This window comes from Enhydra lutris, unplaced genomic scaffold, assembly GCF_002288905.1.
Source record: "Enhydra lutris kenyoni isolate GAN:26980312 unplaced genomic scaffold, ASM228890v2 scaffoldscaffold94, whole genome shotgun sequence".
NCBI lineage: Eukaryota > Metazoa > Chordata > Mammalia > Carnivora > Mustelidae > Enhydra > Enhydra lutris.
The window spans coordinates 602,915-625,748 of record NW_019154178.1 but is presented as its reverse complement, the minus strand read 5'-3'; the positions used below and the strand labels follow the sequence as shown (position 1 = coordinate 625,748).

At 48.0% G+C, this 22,834-nt stretch overlaps 1 protein-coding gene across 11 annotated transcripts in view; it reads right to left on the bottom strand.

The window, feature by feature from the left end:
* The window catches only part of LOC111138910 (ubiquitin associated protein 2 like), a 41,300-nt gene that overhangs the window by 2,161 nt on the left and 16,305 nt on the right, over nt 1-22,834 (bottom strand). For 9 of the 11 annotated variants that reach the window (XM_022490903.1, XM_022490897.1, XM_022490898.1 and 6 more), the window contains 16 exons: nt 21,175-21,260; nt 19,063-19,234; nt 15,138-15,336; nt 14,260-14,537; nt 13,930-14,102; nt 12,528-12,717; nt 11,759-11,813; nt 11,167-11,341; nt 10,767-10,839; nt 9,252-9,447; nt 9,084-9,172; nt 7,488-7,541; nt 6,795-6,876; nt 5,830-6,047; nt 5,246-5,351; nt 682-749 (listed from right to left, as the gene is read on the bottom strand). In XM_022490903.1, the coding sequence (XP_022346611.1) occupies nt 682-749; nt 5,246-5,351; nt 5,830-6,047; nt 6,795-6,876; nt 7,488-7,541; nt 9,084-9,172; nt 9,252-9,447; nt 10,767-10,839; nt 11,167-11,341; nt 11,759-11,813; nt 12,528-12,717; nt 13,930-14,102; nt 14,260-14,537; nt 15,138-15,336; nt 19,063-19,234; nt 21,175-21,260 (2,214 nt within the window). Of the gene's footprint in view, nt 1-681; nt 750-3,546; nt 3,946-5,245; nt 5,352-5,829; nt 6,048-6,794; nt 6,877-7,487; nt 7,542-9,083; nt 9,173-9,251; nt 9,448-10,766; nt 10,840-11,166; nt 11,342-11,758; nt 11,814-12,527; nt 12,718-13,929; nt 14,103-14,259; nt 14,538-15,137; nt 15,337-19,062; nt 19,235-21,174; nt 21,261-22,625; nt 22,831-22,834 lie in introns of those variants that run through there. The other 2 variants (XM_022490905.1, XM_022490904.1) reach the window with 2 other exon arrangements.

The following is a 22,834-nucleotide window of genomic DNA, read 5'->3' as shown; positions in this document are numbered from 1 at the left end:
ATCCCTGGAGTTTCTGAGCCCAAGCCCCCCACCACCAAGAGCCGTACGCGTCTGCAGAGGAGCCCTGCACCTGGTGCCCGGTGCTCGGGTCTGTCTCCGCTCAGAGAAGGACTCGCTGTCTCTGACTCCTGTTTCTCACACACAACACAGGGGTGCTCCTGACTTCCAGCTGTCAGGCCCGCAGGAGAAGATGGCTGTGAGTGTGCCCTGTGACTCTACTGTCGCCCCACCCTGCAGCCGGGCCCATCCGCGGCAAGGCTCTTGGCTAGGAAGGATGTGCTCCAGCACACCTCCTCTAACATCCCGTGCTTCAAAGAGTACTTCCTGCTCCTTGTTTGTACAGAGAACGGAGCGAACCAGTCTCCCTTCATTCCACATCGTTCCCTTGGAAAGTTGCAAGAAGACTGGCAGTGGGTAAACAAAGTCAGGACAGCAACACAGGGAGTCCCACAACACACCACCGCGACCTGCCACGCCTCATCGTCCTGTCACACTTCTCTGGCTTTTTCTCAGAGGGTTAGATTTCAACTTCTTTGAGAAACTGCCCTCCAGAGACCATTCATCTAGGGTTGGTTTCCGGGCCCCCGTCAGGGTCGTGCTTGCTCACTGAACTTCTGTCACTGCCACGCCACCTCCTCTCTGTCCCTACCTTCCCACTTCTCTCCAGAGCTAGGCACCTACCTGGGTTTTGGAGTACACAGAACCCGAGATATCTGGCACGCCCGTGTTACTGGAGGTGACTGATACACCTGGGGGAGGAGGAAACAGACAGGAGGATTAGCTCAGCTGGCCGCAGGCCCCTCTCCCGGCGAGGAGATCACGCGCAGCCTTTCTAGCTACCGCTCTGCCAGGGAAGTCTGGTCTGTTTGTCCAGCTCAGGTCAGTCCTGAGGGAGGAGAGAGCTCATGACCCAAGTCTCTTGCCCTTTCCAGGCATATACTGAGTATGTGTGTCAGGAAGCAAGGCGGCTGCGTTTTGCGGAGCAAGGAGACAGCCAAACCCCACTAACATACTTTCCAAAACACTTCTGTGCCAAAGCCCAAAAAGAAATGGATTAAACTTTTAACGTCCATTTCAAATCAACCCACCCAGACTCCACTCAGTCCTGCTCCTGGAAGACAGGTAGTCTAGGCTCTTTCTGTTCATGAAGAGACACTTTCGGGCTCAGGATCCGTGCTTTCACAGCATAAGGTAAGAGCTGGAGGAGCAGTCCGGTCCAACCCCAAAAGCAGGGCGCATGTTCGGAGTCTCTGCTCCCCTGGCCCAGCTTCTCCAGTCTTGGCTCTTCTAGGCTGGGTACTTACAACTTAACGAGCAGACACTGAGGTGCATTTCCAGCTAAGAAATTTAAGCCTAAGCATGGGGGTGGGGGAGGTTAGGAAGGTGGTGGCGTAGGCCATCTCCTATGATCTACGTGGAACACAAAATCCGACATCATTTTCAACTTGAGCTGCTCCGTGGACACAGGCTCTGACCCCTGCTCCCAACAACCTGCGTGCTTCCCGCCGAAGAGCTCCCTACTACCACTACCACTTCAAGGAAACCAGAGCAGTACCACTCCTCGTTTTAATTTCTACTCCTGACACTGAAGTACACACACTGTACCCTTGGGAATGGGGCCACGGGTCAGGCGACAGAAAGAAGCCATCAGATAAAATCAGTGAGCATCTTACGAGAGAAATTTTATGCCAAGATTTGAGGAAAAAGAACTCAAATGTAAAGCACGCTTTTAAAGATACATTCAATCTCATCACAGGAGATAATTTAAATGAAACTTCAGGAAAACCTTTCAGCCTGTATCCTTGGACCCTTCTCTCCCGCTGTGAGGGGCACTTCGATGCAAGAGTGTTTAGAACCACTGTGCTTACGTGACCAAACCACAAATTCCCCCCAGAACCCCGATCCTCCCGATGCCAAGGACAAAGGCAGCCCTCAAAGGTTAAGCCCTCCTTGGAGGACCTTCCTAACACAAGTGGCACCTTAACCTGGAAAGCCCTCCCAGAGCACAAGTCAAAAGGAACAGAACTACAGAAACAGAGCATGAGAAGATACTGCGATCTCCAGAGCAGCAACTCTATATTCAAAGGCACTGAAGTAAAAGAAAGGGACCATACAGGGACTAATGGGGGTAGTCTGGCCCCCTCCTCTTCAAACCCCATGTGCCCATGTACACATCATGGGTAATGAATGTAACTTCAACAACAGTGCGTTTACGGAAAAGGCTAAGCCACCGAGGTTTGTGTGGAAGGGGCTGAGAGTGCGGTGGGACAAGAGTACTAACATTTTTGAGGGAAATCAGAGACAATGACTGATCTTTACTGCAAAGGCTCAAACACCTTGCAGACGCCCAGGATTACCCCATACTGGATGAGAGGAACAGCCACCTTGTTTCTCAAGCTGGGTGGGAGGGAGGAATTTAGATTGCCAGCAACCCCCTCCCCCCCCCCCCGCTCTCCCCACACCTGGCCTCGTTCTTTCCAGAGGCCAGACTAGCTGAAATCCAGCTTCTGGTCCTGAGACTCAGTCTGGGTATTGGCTGAAGGGACTGGAGATACAGGACAAGAGAACACTCTACCAGCCCTAACAGTCTGAGTGCGAGCACGAGACGGAACAGGCGTTGGCTTCTCCACTTACCCTTCACCAGTTACGAGAAAGCTCCTCAGACCAGAGTTCTCTTGCTTTCCTTCCAACAGTCCACGCCCCGTCTACCCCCACCCAACTCCCAAGCAGTGGTGACCACACTGACATGATGTGGACAGCACCGAGAAGCAAGAACCAACGTCTCCCAGCACGGCAGCCCCTGGGAGGTGCGGTCACACTCACAGGAAGTATCACTCCAGAGGGCTGGGAACAAATACAAAGGAAGTGGAGTATCTGGGTTTCCAATTAAGCAAGGATGGTGTTCACACCATACAAGTGAACTCTGAGCGGCTGGACTAAGGGGTAAGAATTTCCCCGGTCAAGGAGAGGTCTAAGCAAACCTCTCCCGCACATGCGCAGCCACACCCACAAGTGCAGAACAATGCTAATCCGCCATCCCTGAGGAGCCCTATCGAGGGTCGAAGCGTAAGAACAATGTTGCCGCTAGCGCAGCTTCCCAGCGGCAGTCCTCGACTAGCTGGTCACTAAAGGCTTCTCGCATCTCCACCAGCCACCTGGCTGGGGCCTTGGAAGCCACTTCCCTAAAGCAGCTCTGAACGCCACCTCTTCCGCCTTTCACCGAGGCAGGACACTGCAAAGCTGTTTCTGGCCTTTCCCTCTGCCTACGTCAGAGGCAGGGGAAGAGCGGGCGGAGAGTGAAGGAGCCGGCGTTAGCAGGGACGCCAGGCACTTCCTACAAAGTCGCGCTCTTTCCCAGTCAAAGGGCTGGGAACTGAAGGCCGCTTCCCCTCTCCCACCTGAATACAATCACCATGGCGAGAAGCTAACGGTTCTTAGCTCTTTGGCTATGCTGGTTTGATCAAAAAGGCCCCCCTCCACCCTTCATCCACAGCACAACGTTGGCTCCTGGTGTCCAGAAAGACATGCACGGAAAGAACGCCAGAGTTAGCTAAAGAAATACCACAGTTTATTGAAGACTACAAATGTTGTGTTACAAGGTGAAACTACATGCCTTCCAGAAATCAAAAGCGACAGCAGGTGTGCATTGAGGCTTCGGAGGGGCTGCGCCGCTTCAACTCGAAATGGGTCAGACAGGGCCAGACACATGGGGGAGAGGGAAATGGGGGAAGGGCAAGTTCAAAGCCCAGAAGGTATCCACCAACTCATTTCCCCCAAGCCACGCAGGCCATGGCCTCAGCTCAGCAGGCTCTCCTCAGTGGTCTGGTTTCTGAAACAAGACTTCAGTGCAAATTTATACACACACACAAAACACAGCCCCCAGCCTTGGGCCAAATTAGCTCTCTGCCGTCCAGAAATGCTTGTAAGGGGGTGGATATTTTCTTCCTAAAAGGAATCAAATACATAAAAATAAATGAATTTAGAGGTTGATGAGGAATGGGATGATAAGAGCCCTCTGTGGGGTTGGGAACTGGGGGTGCTCAAAAGACTGTTATGGCAGATTTCTGAAATCTTAAGGGGAATAAAAATGTGGTACGCCATTCTTTAATATTATCAATCACCTACCTCTTAAAATTCCTGAATCTGGTCCAGCTAAAACTTAAATCTAATGTTCTCAGAATGGGGCCACTCCAAGTGAGAAAGCTTACAATCGTCCCCTCCAAGGATCACGGTGCACCTTGCTTGGTAAGAGGGGAAGCCACAAGGAGTGGGGTGCCTCAGGATTTCTCCAGGTTAAATCCAGACTCATTCCAAGTTGCTCCAACACAGTTCAAAGGTCTGCCTGGCTAGTGGTTGCTAGATCTATTGCCCCCTGTGTTCAGCTCAGCTTCCCAATCACCGAGAAGCTCGGACGACCGACCCACCTGGAGCCCACACACGGGTGAAGCACACAGAGGCAGCTCCATCCCAATCACCATGACAGCACAGCTCAGAATTCGGAAAAACCCTTGATCCCAACTCCCTGCGACTCCAACGAGCTCCTCCCTGTGTCTGTCTACAAGTCACTGAAGAAAGTGCATGAAGCCGCTACGGAAGGGGCGCAGACATCAGGTACGGGGGCCGGGGCTGGACTAGTTATCTGTGCGGCCAGTGCCCATGCAGAGGATTCCTGCCTTTCCCTCCTGCCATCAGATGTGCGCACAGACTTTGCCAAAGAGATCAGCCATACAAAGGAGGGATCTGAAGGTCCTACTCTCCCTCTGTTGGGCACTTGTATCCCATGCTTTCTCTCCACATCCTGGGTTTCCCAGCTAAGGAACAGAGAGGGGCTGCGTGAAAAAAGGAGTGAAAAGCAAACCCACCCAAGTCTGCCGTACAGCAAGCACCTCGCCTTCCGTGCTACCTACCGGTACTGGACACTCTAGCGCTCACTTCCACTGACGTCTCCGTGACACCTCGGGGCCCCTTGCCCTGCCTCCCCCGCAGAGTTCAGGCCAGCCAACAGAACAACAGCCAACACATGCCCCGGGCTATTCCCACTATGAGTGCTGGACACATGCTCTCTGTCAAGCCCTGCGGCTGCTGCTGCTCGGACAGACCCCCCATCAGTCGCACAGGAAAAACCCTCTGCAGAGCCGCTAACAGCATGCCTCAGCAGCCCCGTCTCTCGAGCACGTCTTGCTCCCTGAAACTCACTGTCACGTCCTGCAGAAACCACGGACAGCCGGGGTCAAGGGGCGCTTACCAGTGTTGTATCCGTGAGACCCATATCCACTTGGCTGCTGGAAAGGGGCGGCCGATGCGTTCACACTGACATTCACACCATGCTGCTTGGAAGAGGTAGGAGCCACCTGAAGACAAAAGGGCTAGAAATGAGGTGACGTGGTGGCCGAGAACCATCCCCTCACTGTGTCCTACTCCAGGGACTGGGCAGTCAGATGCCTACCATCCTGAGATAGGCTGGCCAGTCTGCTTAGTGAAATGGGCTCCCTACAGAGCTTTATAAAATCTACCAGTGAAGTCAAGAAATGGTAGTTCGGAGGAAGGGAAAGGGGCAAGTTGCCACAAGGAATGAAGACAGTCTGGGGACAAAGCCCTGTGGGGTCACATCTCTTATCCTCTTTAGGTAATTCTAAGAATAGGTAACCTTCATCCCAGTACCACCAACTCTAGCCCCACTCCCTCTGCCAGGCCAGCAATAGGCCAGAAGAGGAAATGTTTCTCCTCCCACATTATTAACAAGTCATCCAGCCTTGAAGGCAGCTAGGCTAGTGCCCGGGGGCTGGGATTCACCACCACCGCATGGAAAGATCAAGCCCAGGTACTCACAGGGAACACAGCAGGCCCATACTGGAAGGTGCTGGGGAGGCCCGGAACCCCTGTGTAGTATGGCAGGCTGGTGTAACTGTAGCCAGGAGGCAGCGCCGGGTTCAGGAATGTCTGCTGCGTGGTGTGGTGAGTCTGAGTCTGGTTCTGTTGGGGTTGGGCCAAGGTTGTGGCCGGGGCCGGGGAGGAGGCATCCCCACGGCCAAACTTCGTGAGGTCACCTACGACAGCAGAGACTAAATGACCTCCTGCTTTTTCACCAACTCCAGAAGACCTGACCCAGGACAATTAGAAGTTCAATTCTTCAAATTAAGTTTCTTTACGGCAACATTTAGCACTGCCAAGTGCACGCTCAGCACGGTGCTAAGTCAAGCCAAACGTCAGCTGCCTGTGCAATTCTGTGGGAGACAGACCCCGAGGACAAAGCTCCTGCATGATTTCTCCGCCCAGCCCACTCCTATCCCTTCACCTACCCCCCCCCCCCCCCCCGCCTTCCCCTGCTTCCCCTCCACGAGGAACACTCCATGCTGGACTGAGAACACAGTAACGGGGCAGGGAAAAAGCTAGGTCGAAGAGGACGACAGGTCAGGCATAACAAGAAGCATCATGGCCTAGGCAAGGCACCGAGACTGCCACTGTGAGCAGGGACAGGAGTGGAAAGGAGCCGAGAAAGGCCAGTCCAAGCACTCCGCCTCTGGGAAAGACTGGAGAAGAGCAGGGAAAACTAAGTCAAGATGTCACCCGGAACCACTGGGAGACAGCGAAGTAGGAGGAGAAGGAAATGTCCACCTTCTGCAGCATTCCAGATCTACCCACCCTGATGCATCACATCCATTCTGTACCTCCTGCCAGAGGTCTTAATTAAAGCGAGAACTGGGTCCTTCTTACAGTTTTCCCCTCCTATTAACCAGGTTTCTGCCACCAAACCCAACACACTCTCCCTTCCTTCGGCCTCATCCCAGCCATACCAGAGTAAGGGTTGCTGGCCAGGCTACCATCCCTCCCAGTCAGCGGAGTGGTGGGCGTGGGAAATGGGATGCTGTAGTAATCCTAGAAGAGAGAAATCACAGAGCAGACACTCAATGCCGCGCAGTCCCCAGCAGGAGTAACAACGGAGGTGAGAAGCACGATGTTGGGAGTGCTGCAATTTCCCCAGCCACCGATTCAGCTGGTTAGAGCTGGCACCGACTCCAAGTTACTCTCGCATACACTGTCCCCCTCGCCTGGCCACAGGCACAGTCAGACAAGGTCTACGGGTATGCCCACCAGGAAACACATCAAGGCCATCGGAACCAAGGATACACTCAGACCTTCACGTACATACCTAACAGTCTACTACTTCTGGAAGAGAGACTGCCGTCTGGAATTCAAAACACCTGACGCATATGGAAAAAGCACCCAGAGAGCTCCCAAGTACTCTGAGATATGGATCACATGAAAATTTGTTTACTTCAAAGAAATCCCAACTGATTAAAAAACAAAAAGTTACCTTCAGTTAAAACCACTTCCAAAGTACCTGTGTTCTAACAGAGCCTGAGAATCAAGAGTTTGTGTGTGGACATGCAGGCTGGGGAAGAGCTAAGCCTGTGACTTATCAACTGAACCCCTCAAGGGTAAGGTGAAGATCTCGTTCTTTTCCTAAGCTCTACACACGTACTCACCAAGGGAAATCTGGTCTGAAGCATCTGTAAGTCATCATAACCATAAACTTGTGGCTGCAAGATAAAAGTGTGTTACAGTATTAACAGGAACTGTTACCACAGGAGCAGCCCAAGGTGCTAAGAAACATGGCAAGTCATTCTTAGGAATAATACGACACAGGTTACTTCTTTCAGTTTCCTTCAAGAGGAAAGAAGTAAACTACAAAAAGATTAAGTGATGTATGAAAGGTTTTCAAACTCTCTTTAAACTATAAGCCACACTGATTCAACCAGGCCACCTGCCCGGGCAGAGAGACAGACAGAGCTGCGTGGGAGCGGCCGGCTTCACTCTCTATCCCACCAGTCTTTGTCACCCCTTCGAAAACATGGGTTAATATTTATCTCTTTCAGAAGGGTTTCACATTTTACTCTTTATTTTCTCTAATGTATGGGTACTAAGGTGCTATGTTTATTGTTAAAAAGTGTAAGGGAGGGGCCCGGGTGGCTGAGTCATTTGAGCGTGTCTTTGGCTCCGGCTCCCTGCTCTGCAGGAAGCCTGCTTCTCCCTCTCCCACTCCCCCTGGCTTGTGTCCCCTCTCTCTTGCTGTCAAATAAATAAATAAAATCTTTTTAAAAAAGAAGTGTAGGGGTACCTGGGTGGCACAGTTAGGCATCCGTTCAACTCAGTTTTGGGTCAGTTTATGATCTCGGGGTCGTGAGACTGAGCCCCATGCTGGGCTCTGTGCTCAGCGCTCAATCTCCATAAGATTCTCTCTCTCTGCTCCTCCCGCTCATGCACTCTCCCTCTCAAATAAATAAATAATCTTTTTTTTTTTTTAAGATTTTATTTATTTGACAGAGAGAGATCACAAGTAGACAGAGAGGCAGGCAGAGAGAGAGAGAGAGGGAAGCAGGCTCCCCGCTGAGCAGAGAGCCCGATGCGGGACTCGATCCCAGGACCCTGAGATCATGACCTGAGCTGAAGGCAGCAGCTTAACCCACTGAGCCACCCAGGCGCCCTCAGATAAATAAATAATTTTTTAAAAAAAGTATAAAACATTACTGGATGTTTCCTCTGTATGATATTTACCTGGACGCTCTATCTGAGGAGCAAAACACGTGTCTTTTTAAACATTTCAAAATAAACACCCTTCATCTTAAAAGGCACCACATGCACAAATTTGACAGAAGAAAACAGCAGGGGAAAAGCTACCGCTGTCTGTCGCTCTCAGATCGTCCCAGATCAGGTCAGAGAACTCTAGCTGGCTGGTCAGGGCCAGCAAAGACCCTCCAAGACAGCGCATCAATCCAACCAGAGAAAATAGTTCTCAGAGAATCTGAAAGGGACTGACTGCAGACGGACTCTCTGGCCTTTAGATTCAGAGGCTCAGAGTCCGTGTTTCACAGACAAAATACAAAACAGGAGAAATGGCCTCGGTTTATCCCTTCCTCCCTAGAAATGATTAGTTCTTCCCAAACTACAAAGATTAAAAACTTGTCTGCTTACACATGACAACTCGTTCAGTATTTTACTTAGAGGGTCCCCCTGAAGCCACAGCCGCAAAGGGCAGCCACCCCGTCTTCGTCGTCTGGAGAAGGTACTTCGGTCTCACTTACCGGGTAGGCGTGTAACAGCCCCGGAGCCATAATGTACGGATTAGGCAACAACGGCGGGACCCCTGGAGGGAGGTTGGGAGGAGCTTTTCCTAGAAAGAGAAATCACTTTTACCCTGTCCTACATTCACTTCTCATCCCTGTCCCAGAGCAGCGCCAACCACCCTCTACCTGAAGTTGTAGCAACTGAGCTCCGAGTTGAGGCTGTGACGGTGGAGTTGCTGCTGAGCCCGAGGCCCAAGCTGCTGCCGCTGCTGAGACTGGAGGAGACACTGGCCACAGGGGGAGGCGCAGAAACCGTGCTGGATGTGGTGGAGAAAGTGCTGGAGGAAGAATGGAGGTTCGCCTCACTGTCCACGCTTGTGTGCTTAAAAGAGGGGGGCGGTGGAAGACAGGACGAAACAGTGATTAGCAAAACGGGCCAGGAGAGATGCACACTCTCCTGCTGGGGAAAGCGCATCAGCTGCCCAATTAAAAAGGCTGAGGCCAAGGCGCCTGGGGGGCTCAGTGGGTTAAGCCTCTGCCTTCAGCTCAGGTCATGATCCTAGAGTTCTGAGATCGAGCCCCACATTGGGCTCTGCTCAGCAGGGAGCCTGCTTTACTCTCTCTCTCTCTGCCTGCCTCTCTGCCTCCTTGTGATCTCTGTCAAACAAATAAATAAAATCTTTAAAAAAAAAAAAAAAAGGCTGTGGCTGAATCCTGGGTGCCCTCTGCCAAAGGAGTTACCCTCTAGCTACCCATTTCCCAAGACTCGTCAGGCAGGGGTGGCTAACAACAGATCCACTGCACATCACCCTCGTCAGAGGCAGCAGAGTAAGCGGGGACCAACACCCCAGAAACCAGTGCTGGTTGGCCAAGAACTGTTCAAGTCAAAGAAATACATCCCAGTCTTCCCTCCCACATTCTCCTTCACTAGTTCAGCAAGTCCTAATGAATCTGTGTCTAAGAAAAAAGAGACTTCGAAGGAAGACTCAGCGCTCATCCTCTTCCCCCAGGTTCCTGGCAAACCAGACATCTTTGCCCAGAATGCAACTTCCTTACCCTATCAGCCTAATTCCACAAATGGTTACTCTAAATCACAAGACTAAAATTAACGATTGGTCAAAAGCTTGATGCCCAGACTCACGCGGATGATTTTCAGCGGTCAGTGTGGCACAGCCCAGACCAAGGGATGACAACAGGCAGAGCAGGAAAGGGACATTCTTGCAGCACTTGTCAGAGCACACAAAGTCCCACCCACCTCAGTGTTAAGAAACGAACAAAAAGTCACATAAAGACTCAGGAGTCAGGGATCCTGGCTCAGTGGGTTAAGCCTCTGCCCTTGGCTCAGGTCATGATATCAGGGTCCTGGGATCGAGCCCCGCATCGGGCTCTCTGTTCAGCAGGGAGCCTACATACCCCTCTCTCTGCCTGCCTCTCTGCCCTAATTGTAATCTCTTTAGATAATTAAATATTTAGATAAGTTTTAGATAATATTTAGATAATTAGATAATTGTAATCTCTTTAGACAGACAAAATCTTAAAAAAAAAAAAAAAAAAAGACTCAGGGGGTTTGGGGAACTGGCCCACAGCCCTGTAGCACCTATGGATTCTCCTGCTTCTGCCATCCCCTGAAGAGATTTCCAAGAATCCTTCTTAAGAAGTGTTAAGAAAACCACACTTCCTCTTCTGCAGTATCACACTTACCAGAAGAGTAGATGTAGAAGTGCGCCCAGAAGATGTGGATGATGAAAGGGTGTTCTGCTGCGTGGCTAAGGGGCTGCAAAGAGGAGGCCGCCATCAGCCACACTGCTGTGGTTACGGGACCCAGAGCATGCGGCAGGAACAGGGGTGAGGAGAGGAGGCGGAAGACGGGGCCAAGGAGATCTGAGATCACAGGGAGCGCAGTGACCAGCCCAAAGGAGGGAGCAGACACAGCGAGAGTGGCTGCTGAGAAGGGAGGATAGGCCTCCTCTGCTTCTACTTCCCGTGGCTTTCAGGTCGTCCACCTCGCTAACGTGGCCCCTGCCAGACAGCAGGGAGAGCTGAGGCAGAGAGCTCTGTTCCTGCACCGCACAACCCCAACGTCCAGCGCAACCCAAATCACCTGCTGTGTTGCGTGGTGGTAGCATTTGGACTCTCCTCGCCATGGCTCAAGCCACCCAAGGAGGATGAGTGCTGAGTGGCTGTTGTCAGTAAGGAAGCTGCAGACACCGTTTCGCTGAGAGGGGGGATGCCCGAAGTAGAAGGTGAGTCAGATTTCACTGCAGCGCCTGTAGCACCTGGAAATAAAGAATAAATAATTCACCTCGCCAGAGGAAAGGAGTGTCTATGAGAAGTAAAGAGACTCCTAGTCATGGGAGTCCCAGGCTGTCCCCAAGCCAAGAGTGTGAGTTATTTAATAATGGACTCTGTGTGTTTAGGTAACCCCCTCTCACTCTCTCTCTCTCTTTTTAGATTCTAAGCATTTCAGGGCACTGATCTCATTTATGCAATTAAGGGAACCAAGGGTATTATCACTATTCTAAAACAGAGAAACTGGAAACTTAAGTCTGTTTGGTATTAAATAGCAAGGCAGAACCAAATCAAGACTATGACCAAGGCCGGGGCTCTTCTCACTATAATCCAAGAAAAGCAAAAAGTGCTGAAGGGGAGGAAAAACACTACAACATAGAGGAAAAGGCCTGAAGAACACTCACCTTCAACAGATTGCGTGGTCTGTAACTGCGGGGCCTGCACGGAGCTGAAGCCATTCTGGTACAAAACAACAGAGGAGTAAGAAGCAAGCGCAAGTGGACAGGCCCAGTCAGCACTGACTCAGCTTAATTTCCACGAACAAACCTTTCAGAGAATTCTACAAGCTGACCGAAGGATTAACGTAATGTGGACTATCCCAACAGAATGACAAGAATTTAAAACGGAACGAAAACAAGGAACGCCAATGCCGTGTCACCCACGGCAGCAGAAGGCAACCCCCAACCTGCTTGAGACTCCCCAAACCCAGAAGAGACACAGCAAAGGCCTAAGTCTAGGGCCCCAGGGAGGACGGGGAAGTCCGACAGTGCAGCCCAACCAGCCAGTGCGCTGGCTGCATCTGACCATCACTCCATAGCACCTCTGGGACATGCTGTCCCCGCACTGGGCCAAGACACAGCAAGGTGTCTACTGGTACACACCCAGAAGTCTAGAACTCAGATCTTCCCAGAAAAGTAAACCATTATTTGACACTGATTCTACTACAAAGAATGAATCTTTCCTGCAAAGAGAATGGTTTCTGGCTCTGAATATCTAGGCTTGCTGAAAAGAACTTTTTAATATCACCAACCACAGAAATGTGCTTTTTCCAGCTTCTGAATCCGCACTTCTGAGGTATCCCAGCACCATTTATCAAGAAGTAAAACTCTAACACTGAAGACACTCTCCCCAATATTGTCCTAACCACAGCCCAGGGACTTGTAAAGCCACTACCTTTGCCTGAGTCAGGTCCTTTTGGGGTGATGAGGAGATGGAGCTGGGGTACCGTCGAGTCTGTGTGGACCTCTGTTCATACAGAGGACCCTGAGCATTATTTTGGGAGGTATAGGTTGTCGACTGAATTGGACCGCTCTGATAACCGGACTCCTGACTCTGGTTAGATGAAATTGTGGATGAAGATTCACTGTGGGGAATGCAGAAGGAAATATCTCAGAGAAACGAAGCAGAACAGATCCACTGATACGAAGGAAATAGTGGAGATCTTCTACTAGGGTAATTTGATTACAGTCAAAATGAAAACCTCCAGGAACAGATAAAAAAAAAACAATCTTTTCCTGACAACAATAGGCATTTCCACATCCTATATAATCGGGTGTAAACTGAAACACCTACCCTACGTTCTGCTGTTACGGGAAAAAGAGACAAAAGCAGAAAGGATGGACCACTCCTGATCCCTCTGAAACACCCTCACAGGAAACCTAAGCACGAGGAAAGTCATCTTTTGCTCATATTCATTTTAAGGACCTCTGACCTCCTGGCTCTCTCAGAAACCCTATTACATATAAGGTTACTGGTAAAACTCTCCTGAGAAGAACTTTTAAAATATTCACATGCATCAATGGCAATGATGATTCAACAGATTAGGCTAGGGCCTAACACCGCTGTCCTTAAATTCGAAGGACTAAGGAAAACGGCCGAGTCCCAGAAAGTCCTCCAGATTTGCTGTTGTTTCCGCTGGCTCTCCCACGTGGTTATCGGAGGAGGCAGGAAAGGTTCCATTTAACTTATGTGATATATCAATGCTCCATCTTTTCTAGGAAGCCAGAGACACACCCTTCTTAGGCACAAGGCACACAGCAAAGGACCAAATGTGTCAGAGGCATTGTGAGCCAGATAGCAAGGTCCTCCTGCTAAAGGTGTCACACACAGCTCTTAAGAACTGGGCGCGGACAGGGACGCCTGAGTGGCTCAGTTGGTTAAGTGGCTGCCTTCGACTCAGGTCATGATCCCAACATCCTGGGATCGAGTCCCACATTGGGCTCCTTGCTCAGTGGGGAGCGTGCTTCTCCCTCTGCCTCTGCCTGCCTCTCTGTCTGCCTGTGCTCACTCTCTGACAAAAAAAAAAAAAAAAAATTAAAAAAAAAAAAAAAAAAAAAAAAGAACTGGGCGCAGACACTCTAGCACCCAAGGGGCATCGCTCCACCTGTTCCGAGTTAGAGACAACACTGGTAACGGTATTTTGAAATACTTAGTGAAATGCTATAATCAGACACTTTTACTTTTCCTTCATTCAGCCAGAGGCTCAGTCTCTTACGAATTAAAGGAATCAGCCCGAGACTCAGAAAAAGTAGGAAAAGCCCTATTAAAAAAGTCTTATGACTGATGTGTCCTCTACCTGGCCGTGCTGGTATAGAGGCTGCTGGGAGCCTGGCTTGAAGAGGCGCTCGTGGTGGGGGCGGACTCGTAATCAGAAAGGACAGGCTCTGACCCGAACTGCAAAGCCCCGAACTGCAGGTTCAGCCCTGAGATATCTGCGGAGCCAGGCATCTCCACAGCCAGAGCAGGGATCTACAGACAGAAGGGAAGGGCTTCAGTACAACCGTACGTGACACTAACGACAGCGACGAACCTCTGCTTCCAATCTGCACTCTCCCCTTATAATCTCAGTTCCCCAACCCCATACCCGTCCTGCCCGAAGATGACACCCATCTCACAGCTCAGCTACCTTTGAAGTCAAGGAGGCCTTTTTCTTCTGTTGTTTCAATTTCTGCTGAGCCGGCTGAGGGCTAGAGGACTGGTTGTCTGACGAGCCGGGAGACATCTGCGGGGCCGAGGTGGGTTTACTCGGCAGAGGAGAAGAGGGGGGTGGAGGTGCGGTGGTGGAGGTAACCACTGCCGGTGGCTTCTCCTGAAGAAACACCTCCATCATGGTTGAAGACGGGGTGAAAGCCTGGCGTTTGGTAAAGGGGCTGTGTACGGTTGAATCATTTGGGTTCTTCAAATCTGTATGAAGAAACCCAGTATGTGTGAGACCAGACATGCTGATAAACCTCAAACACATGCTACTTTCCTACTCTAAAAAGCAGAAAACAAGACCCTCAACATTCAGTACCTCATATAAACAGGCTCTCTTTTTAGGGCTTACCCTCATTTCGGAAAGTGACCACCGGATCACACCTGTTCTAAGTTTAGCCCAATCAAGCCAGCACGACGACCCCGCCTCTGTAAGACAGGATCTAGGAACTGTCTATATTTAGGATGTAAGGTCCTAAAACAGCCAAGTCCATGAACCTTCTCAAAGGCAATGTGTTATTTTCAAACACTAAAAACCAATCTAGGGAGAACCCAAAAACCCCCAGATCAACTGAAGACTGCAACTATGTATGTGTCTAATTTTAATAAAGACATCCTAAGCCTCAACTTTTTTCTATTTCCTAGCTTTCTGAACTCAGCCTGTCTGACTAGGGAAGAGCAGTAGCCAGCTGGCTAGCCAGCTGCCCTTCTTCTGACTTCAAGACATATTCTCCACCCTTGACTCCTGCCAGCGTCTGGCACTCATACTCCCATGCTTAAAGAATTCAAGTCACTTTCCATTCTCCTCACCGTACTGCACCAGCGATGGGGACTGTGAGGCAGAGCCTATGTCCCAAGAGGAGGTGGTGGTGGTTCCAGACTGCGAATGCTGTGCCGCCAACTGGGCCAAGGCCTGAGCCGTCTTGAACTGCTCCAAGAACTGCGAGCCTGTGGTGCTGCCACCTTTGGCTTCGCCAACATCACCAAATCCTTTCCCTAACATGCTCACCTGTAGAGGAACACAGAGATGAAAGAAATCCACAGCAAGCAAATGTGTTCACTACTCAGAAAGACACTTCTCTACAGCGAGAGCCAGTGGAGATCAGACAAGGAAAGAATGTCACCAGACTGAGTACACAGTCTCTGCAGTCAGACTGCTTAGGTTCAAATCCTGGCTATGGAATCATGGAAAACTCATTTGTAACTTCTCTGACCTCATTTTCCTCACCTGAAAATAGAAATAAGAATAGTACTGCATAAAGCTGTAGGAGGATTAAACAAGTAATGTACATAAAAAAGCATTTAGGGGCGCCCGGGTGGCTCAGCCATTAAGCATCTGCCTTCGGCTCAGGTCATAATCCCAAGGTCCTGGGATCGAGCCCCACGTCAGGCTCCCTGCTCAGCAGGAAGCCCGCTTCTCCCTCTCCCGCTCACTCTGTTCGTGTTCCCTCTTTCGGTGTCTCTGTCAAATGAATAAACAAAAATCTTTAAAAAAGAATTTAACATCTAATGACTAAAAGGAATTTTTTTCCTTTTAGTTCTGAATCAACAGTATGTGATTATTAAATTAATACGAAGGTTAACATAAAATTTCACTTGAGGGTTAATGTCCTAGTCCCTTCCACTGAACAGCTGAAAAGTAACAGGAGCAAACCGGAGCCTCAGCACCACGTTGCTCTAACCAGCACAGGAGCCGAAGGAGAGGAGCTGAGGGCCTGTCAAAATGTCTGCACTGGACAATCAACGAACAAGTCAGTATGATTTGTTTGGTCTGTATCTATCCAAGTTCTATAGAGTAACCATGAAAAACAAAGCAAAATTTATTCTTAAGGCTTTGGGGAGATCTTCCCCACTCCCTACTCCTGGGTAAGCCGACCAGGCTCACCCAGAAGATGAAGCATGTGGCCTTGACTACTTTAAAACACCTTCAAGGAGGGGTGCCTGGGTGGCTCAGTCATTGGGTATCTGCCTTCGGCTCAGGTCATGATTTCAGGGTCCTGGGATCGAGCCCCATGTTGGGGTCCCTGCTTGGTGGGAAGCATGCTTCTCCCTTTCCCAATCCCCCTGCTTCTGTTCCCTCTCTCAATGTCTGTCAAATAAATAAATAAAATCTTTTAAAACACCTTCAAGGAGATTTAGAATCTGGTTTTCTTTAGGTTCTCACCCAACCATTCCATCCTGATCAACACTAAGCAGTGCTTTTTTATTCTTTTTTTTTTTTTTTAAGATTTTATTTATTTGACAGACAGAGATCACAAGTAGGCAGAGAGGCAGGTAGAGAGAAAGGAAGGGAAGCAGGCTTCCCGCTGAGCAGAGAGCCTGATGCGGGGCTCGATCCCAGGACCCTGGGATCATGACATGAGTGGAAGGCAGAGGCTTTAACCCACTGAGCCACCCAGATGCACCCCCCCCCTTTTTTTAAAGATTTATCTGAGAGCGAGCATGTACACCTGAGTGGTGCAGAGGGAGAGAATCCCAAGCAAATTCCCTACTGAGCACAGAGCCCAATGCAGGGCTCAATCTCTCCACCCCAAGGTCACAACCTCAGCCAAAACCAAAAGGGACCCTTAACTGAGCCACCTAGTTGCCCCTGAGCAGTGCTTTCTTACACAAAACCAATCTGTCCAACCCAAGGTAAGACATTTTTCCCATTACAGCCTATCTCGCAAGATTATACAAACAAAAACAAAACACCAGAAGTCGAGTTAAAAGTGTGGGCTTGTGGCAAAGAGATGATCGCATGTAGCCATGATAATCAGAAACAGTCCGCGAGTGAGACCTTCACGCTAAAGGCGCAGCACCTGAGGTAATGTTCACGTATCACACATGACAACGGGGACCTCCTATATTATTTACATATATTAAATTTTAAGGGAAATTAATCCTCTAGTATTTACTCTTAATAGGTAAGAAAATGAATAGCATACTGACCAATACAGCTAACGAGAAGAACACAATATTGACTGGTATTTTTATTTAGTTTATCATGTGACACATTAAACAGACTATTAGGATAAATGAAATATGCTGAAAAGTTATTTTTCATACCAGAGTTTGAATTAGGTTGTACATCTTTACAATCCAGATATTAAAAAGGCAATTAAAAGATAGAATGCATCACCACATTTTCCCACCATATAGCTCAGGGATTGGTGTTATTTCCTTAACTTTATGACTTTTGTCTCTAATGTTTTTCTTTTGATTTTACTTACTTATTTCTTGAGAGAAGGAGAGAGCGTGAACATACGCATACACGCATATGCGAACGAGCTCCAGCAGGCCCCCCGCTGAGCAGGGAGCCTGATGTGGGACTCGATCCCAGGACCCTGGGATCACCACTTGAGCTGAAGGCAGATGCTTAATGGACTGAGCCACCCAAGCGTTCTTCATTCTCCCTTTTTCTTTAATCCCAATGCTCTGCTCCCTGTCCCTTCTGCCCCACCTTTCCTCACCTGCCACCTTTCATATATGTCAGAACATCAATCACCAAATTACTACTAACAAATTACTACACACAAAAAGTTTTAGACAGTAGTTAAAAACTGACAGTTCTGGATTAGAGGCTAGCTCAGCACTTTTCTATCTCAAGTAATTACTATAATCCTACTACTGGAAAAATAAAATTATATGCACACACATGGTCTCTTAGCTCTTACAACTATAATATCCCTCCACCAAAAAAGATACAGATAGGAGGGGAAAAGCAAACAAAAAAAAAGTATTTCTTAAGATTTGCTGACTATTAAAAAAACTGGTCAACCCCCCCGTGATCTCCTTTTTGCTGCAAATAAAGTTTCCTTTATGTGACAACACCCCCCCCCCAAAAATTGGTTCACCACCTTTCTTTAGATTAAATGATTCCTTTACTATAACTAGTGACCTTAAGTCTTTTAACTGGATCAGCAAGTCACATGCCGTGAGTGCTCTAGGCATTAATGAACAATACCACGGCCACTCCAAACCTGCCCGGCCCTTATTCATCTTACTTCGTCTTTCCACAGCTCAGTAAGGCAGGCAAAGCAATTACTCTCAACCCTGCTTACAGAGAAAGGGATTAATAGTAAGCAGAAATAGTCACGAAAACTTCAAGTTTTTGGAAGCCTAGCTCAGAAATGTCTGGCTTAAACAAATTTATGTGGCAACTCTGTTCTATCAAAAAATAGGGAAGGATGCCTGGGTGGCTCAGTCAGTTGAGCATGTGCCTTCAGCTCGGGTCATGATCCTGAGGTCCTGGGATCCAGCCCCACCAAAGGCTCCCTGCTCAGCAGGAGTCAGCTTCTCCCTCTCCCTCTGCTGCTCCTCCTGCTTGTGCTCTCTCTGTCAAATGAATAAATAAAATCTTAAAAAAAAAAAAAGAAAGAAAGAAAAGAAGGAAGGACGGAAATAGGGAAGCACTACAACCTCCCATCAAAGTTTAATTAGAATTAAATTAGAATTAAAGAAGGATTAAAATTCGAAGTCATGTTTTTCTCTTAAGAGCAAGTAACATCCAGCACAGCGAGTATTAGGTAACTGAGCACACTCATTTCTAGAAAAGATTCAGTGCGTCCAAAACTAAGTCCTCCTCTGGGGGTGCCCCTATTACCCAATTCTACATCTCTACACCCAAGGTTGCTTAGGGGACAAAAGGGGATGCTTTACCCTGCCCCAAACCTGCCATCAGAAGGCAGTACTGCGCGTGTGTGCTGGGGTTGGCAGGAAAGTGTGGCTGGAAGACACCATGTCTCCTACTTACCATGCTGTGATGAGAAAACGTGTTTCCGGAAGCAGGCTGGGTTATGGCACTCTGCTTTGAATTACTGAACACCAAAGGCTGGGCCAGAGAAGGAGCCTGAGATGGATCCAGATTGGATGAGTCATTCTCCACTGAAGACGGTGTCTTCCCCAACAAAACAGCAAGGTCAATTCTAGTGGGGAGATGCGACATCGTGATGGATAATGACAGAATGTTCCAGCATTCCCCAACTCACAACTCAGACTACGGTTAGATCAAAATGAAGCCCTCATCAATAACACAAAGACCTGAAATACTTCATCTACCAAAGTAATTGGTGTGTAAGAACCCCTGTGTGCCAATGGTGTTGTCAACCATAATAATGTCAAATATTTTAATTTAGTGAAATCAATTTAAGGAAATAGCAAATGTTAGAATAGCAGCTTGATTATTTAGGCCAAAACTTTACAATTCTTTAGCCAATATTTTAATACTGAATACCTGTCATTAGTAGTACCTAATACATAAAAACATATACTAGAACACTGGCATCTTCTTCAAATGTCTTTGGAATCCTTCCCCCAGTTTTTATAAAATTCCCAAAGTTAATGTGGTATAATAAAAACACCTATAGTTTGGTTTTGTCTTCAGTTCTTGACAGAGAGCTCCTGAAACCCTTAAAATTTCCAGAATATCTTGTTATTCATAATAAATCTCTTTACTTTTACTTTTATTAGAGAGAATTTTTAAAGATTTTATTTATTTGAGAGAAAGAGACAGAACGAGTGGTGGGGAAGGGCAGAGGGAAAAGAGGAGACTCCCTGCTCACCAGGGAGCCTGACACAGGGCTCAATCCCAGGACCTGGAGATAATGACCTGGGCCAAAGGCAGATGCTTAACCGACTGAGCCACCCAGGCGCCCCGTAATGAGCCTCTTTGAACAAAAGTTTACAATATTGAGGTTACTCAGGATAGGAGCCCCCCCACAGAGCTTCAGGAAGGGGGCGGCCACCAGCAACACCAGGAAGGGGACTAAAGGGTTAGACCTTTCAGCCCCAGCACACTCTACCCACTCTTAGGGTTGGAAGCTGGGGTCTGCCTTTAATAGCCAATGGCTTAATCAATCGGGCCTATTTAAGTAACGAAACTTGGGAGGTTTTGTGTCCCACCCCATGCCCTGCCATATCAACTCTTCCATTTGGCTTTTGTTCCTGAGTACTGGTTGTAACAAACCAATGATGGCAAGGAACCTCTTCCCTGAGTTCTGTGAGTCATGTTAGCGGATTACTGAACTTAAGGAGGCGGCTGTGAGAATTCCCAAATTTGTTGTCAGCCAGGCAGAAGCGTATGGGTACCCTGGGCACCCATTTGCAGTTGACCTCTGAAGCAAGGCGGTCTTATGGAATAAAGGCATCTACTAGGCTGTGTGCAACTCTAGATAGTATCAGAATTGAACTGAATTACTGAACAGCTATAGCTGGTGTCAAGGAGTTGAAGAACTAGTGTCAGAAAAACAATACACATCACCTCTGGGGGTAATGGCCTCAACATCCTATTTCTAGTGCAATTCAGGACTTTCTGAGTCAACAGCTTTCATACCTAGGTCTAGAAATAATCTAAGAGGACTTCTGGGGATAAAAATATTCCTGGTAAGTGTTTCTTCCTCTACTGACCCCAATACTTTAGGGATCAAATTCGAAAAAGTTCATTAGCCAGATCCTACAGTAAAAATGATCGCTTTACTCAGTAGGCTCAGTGGACAAAAATCTTAATTATAAAGCAAGAGAAGAAGCTACTAAACAGTTCTGCAAACTCAAATAAATGAAAACATTTCCATGTTTAACTTTACCTTACTACCAGTCAAGTTGTATCATACAAAATTTTAATTCAGATTGACCTATGTAATTAAAGAAGCTATTTTGGAGAAAAACATCCTTAAAATTGTAATATATGGATTTCCCTTTAGTAGATCAACTCCTGTAAACCTATCAATCAACTAAAGAGGAACTTAGTATGCTCTGGTTACCATTACTACCAACACTATAGGAGCGTATGAAGGCCCAGTGCTACTCTTCCTCATAGCTTTCACCAGGCCCCTCCAGAAAAAGATGCTGAACTTTACCACACACTTGCCTCTGACCAGCAGTGATTGTCACATTCTCCGCAGGCAGAGGCACTGAAGACACGTTAGAGGCCGTGAAGATCTTGGTCTCTGAGAGCTGTAAAACAGAGGGATTAGTCACTCCTGGTGTTAGGTGGGCTACAGTCAGAAATCTGGCATAAATAAGGGGAATTTAACACCAAGGAAAACGGAAAACCCTCAGAAGAGAGGACCACCTACCCAGAGGAACCCTACCTGGACTGACCTCCACGCACCTTCTAGACAGGCTCAGTGATTTTATCAAAAGAGAGGGTAAAATCAAGAAACCCAGTAAAATATAATGGAGTCACATGATATGCACACCAAACTTACAAAACCTGAATACACATGCTATAGAAAAAAGAGAGAAAACCTTTTTATACCTTCTGATCAGAGTTCCCAACTCCCACATCAACCCAAACCAAATTTTAACTTCCACTCTTCCTCTCAAAGAAAGGTTACAGCCAAGACAAAGACAGAAATAAAAGAAATTAAATTCCTAGCTTTTGAGCAATAAGGGCCCAAATACTGGTGAATTAAGGTCTTTTCAGGGATAATTTCAACAATATGCAATTTTTGCCTTAATGGTGACTTTATTACACCTAGTCTTTGCAGTGTAGGTAAGCAATTGTAGGAATAACTCATTCTAACTATTCAAAACTTGATTTGGTTTTGTTTTCACTTTTTGATTAAAATCTCTTCTCTAAAAACAGGGAATCTACTCCCCCAAATATAGCATTTTCTGAAAGTTGCTTAAACAGATAAGCCAAATCTTAGAAAGTATTCACAAGGCAATCTAGCTCAGTTACAACAGAGAAGAATCACCCTCTTATGCTGGTGCATCTGAAATGTTAAGAACTCAGGCCTGGCAAACCAGGACAGTCTGACCGATTACCCTCTCGCTACATAAGCTGTCTTGCCTGAACACACGCAAGTACAGGAAAGTAGAATGAAAAATGTTAAAACAGGAGTTAATCCATGATCACTGAAAAGTAGAATTGACAACAAAAGCCTGACTGTGACCAAGAATCTGAAAAATTCTTTTTCTCAGGTACTACTCCGGTGAATTCACAGCTTGTTTGGTGCCACGTTTACGCCACCCATGTACGAGGTTTCCAGGTTGAGTCAAGATGGACGACAGCCGGCTCTACATATTCGTCTCAATTACAAAGCTGGGCTTCAAGTAAATAAAAGGGTTCCAGAACCAACCAGATTGTAAACCTCAAGATGTGGTACAGTCCCTTTCTCTTTGTACCCACCTCTAAGCCAATCCCAGGACCGTACACCAATGCCTGAATGTGAACCAAACAACAGAACTGGCTTCAGCACCACGTGCCGCCAGCGGCTGCTACTCAGCGCACCACCTGCCTGACTCCCTTTCTGGTGCCCTACCCAACCACCATCTCTTCCTGGGATAAATCCGACAATCAGATATTGGACTTACACAGGTGCACTTGCCCTTTCCATAGTCTGGTTCCACAGAGTCCTGTTCATCCCCAGTCTCCTTCATATAACATATGTGAAATGTTCTGGCTCAGAACACTATTTTGGATGTAAAAGTTTTGGGTCAGAATCTTAAGGGTGAATTTTGAGGGGTAGAAACATACCCATTTTCTATCCCTAAACACCACTTAGGGATAGAAAGCACTAGTG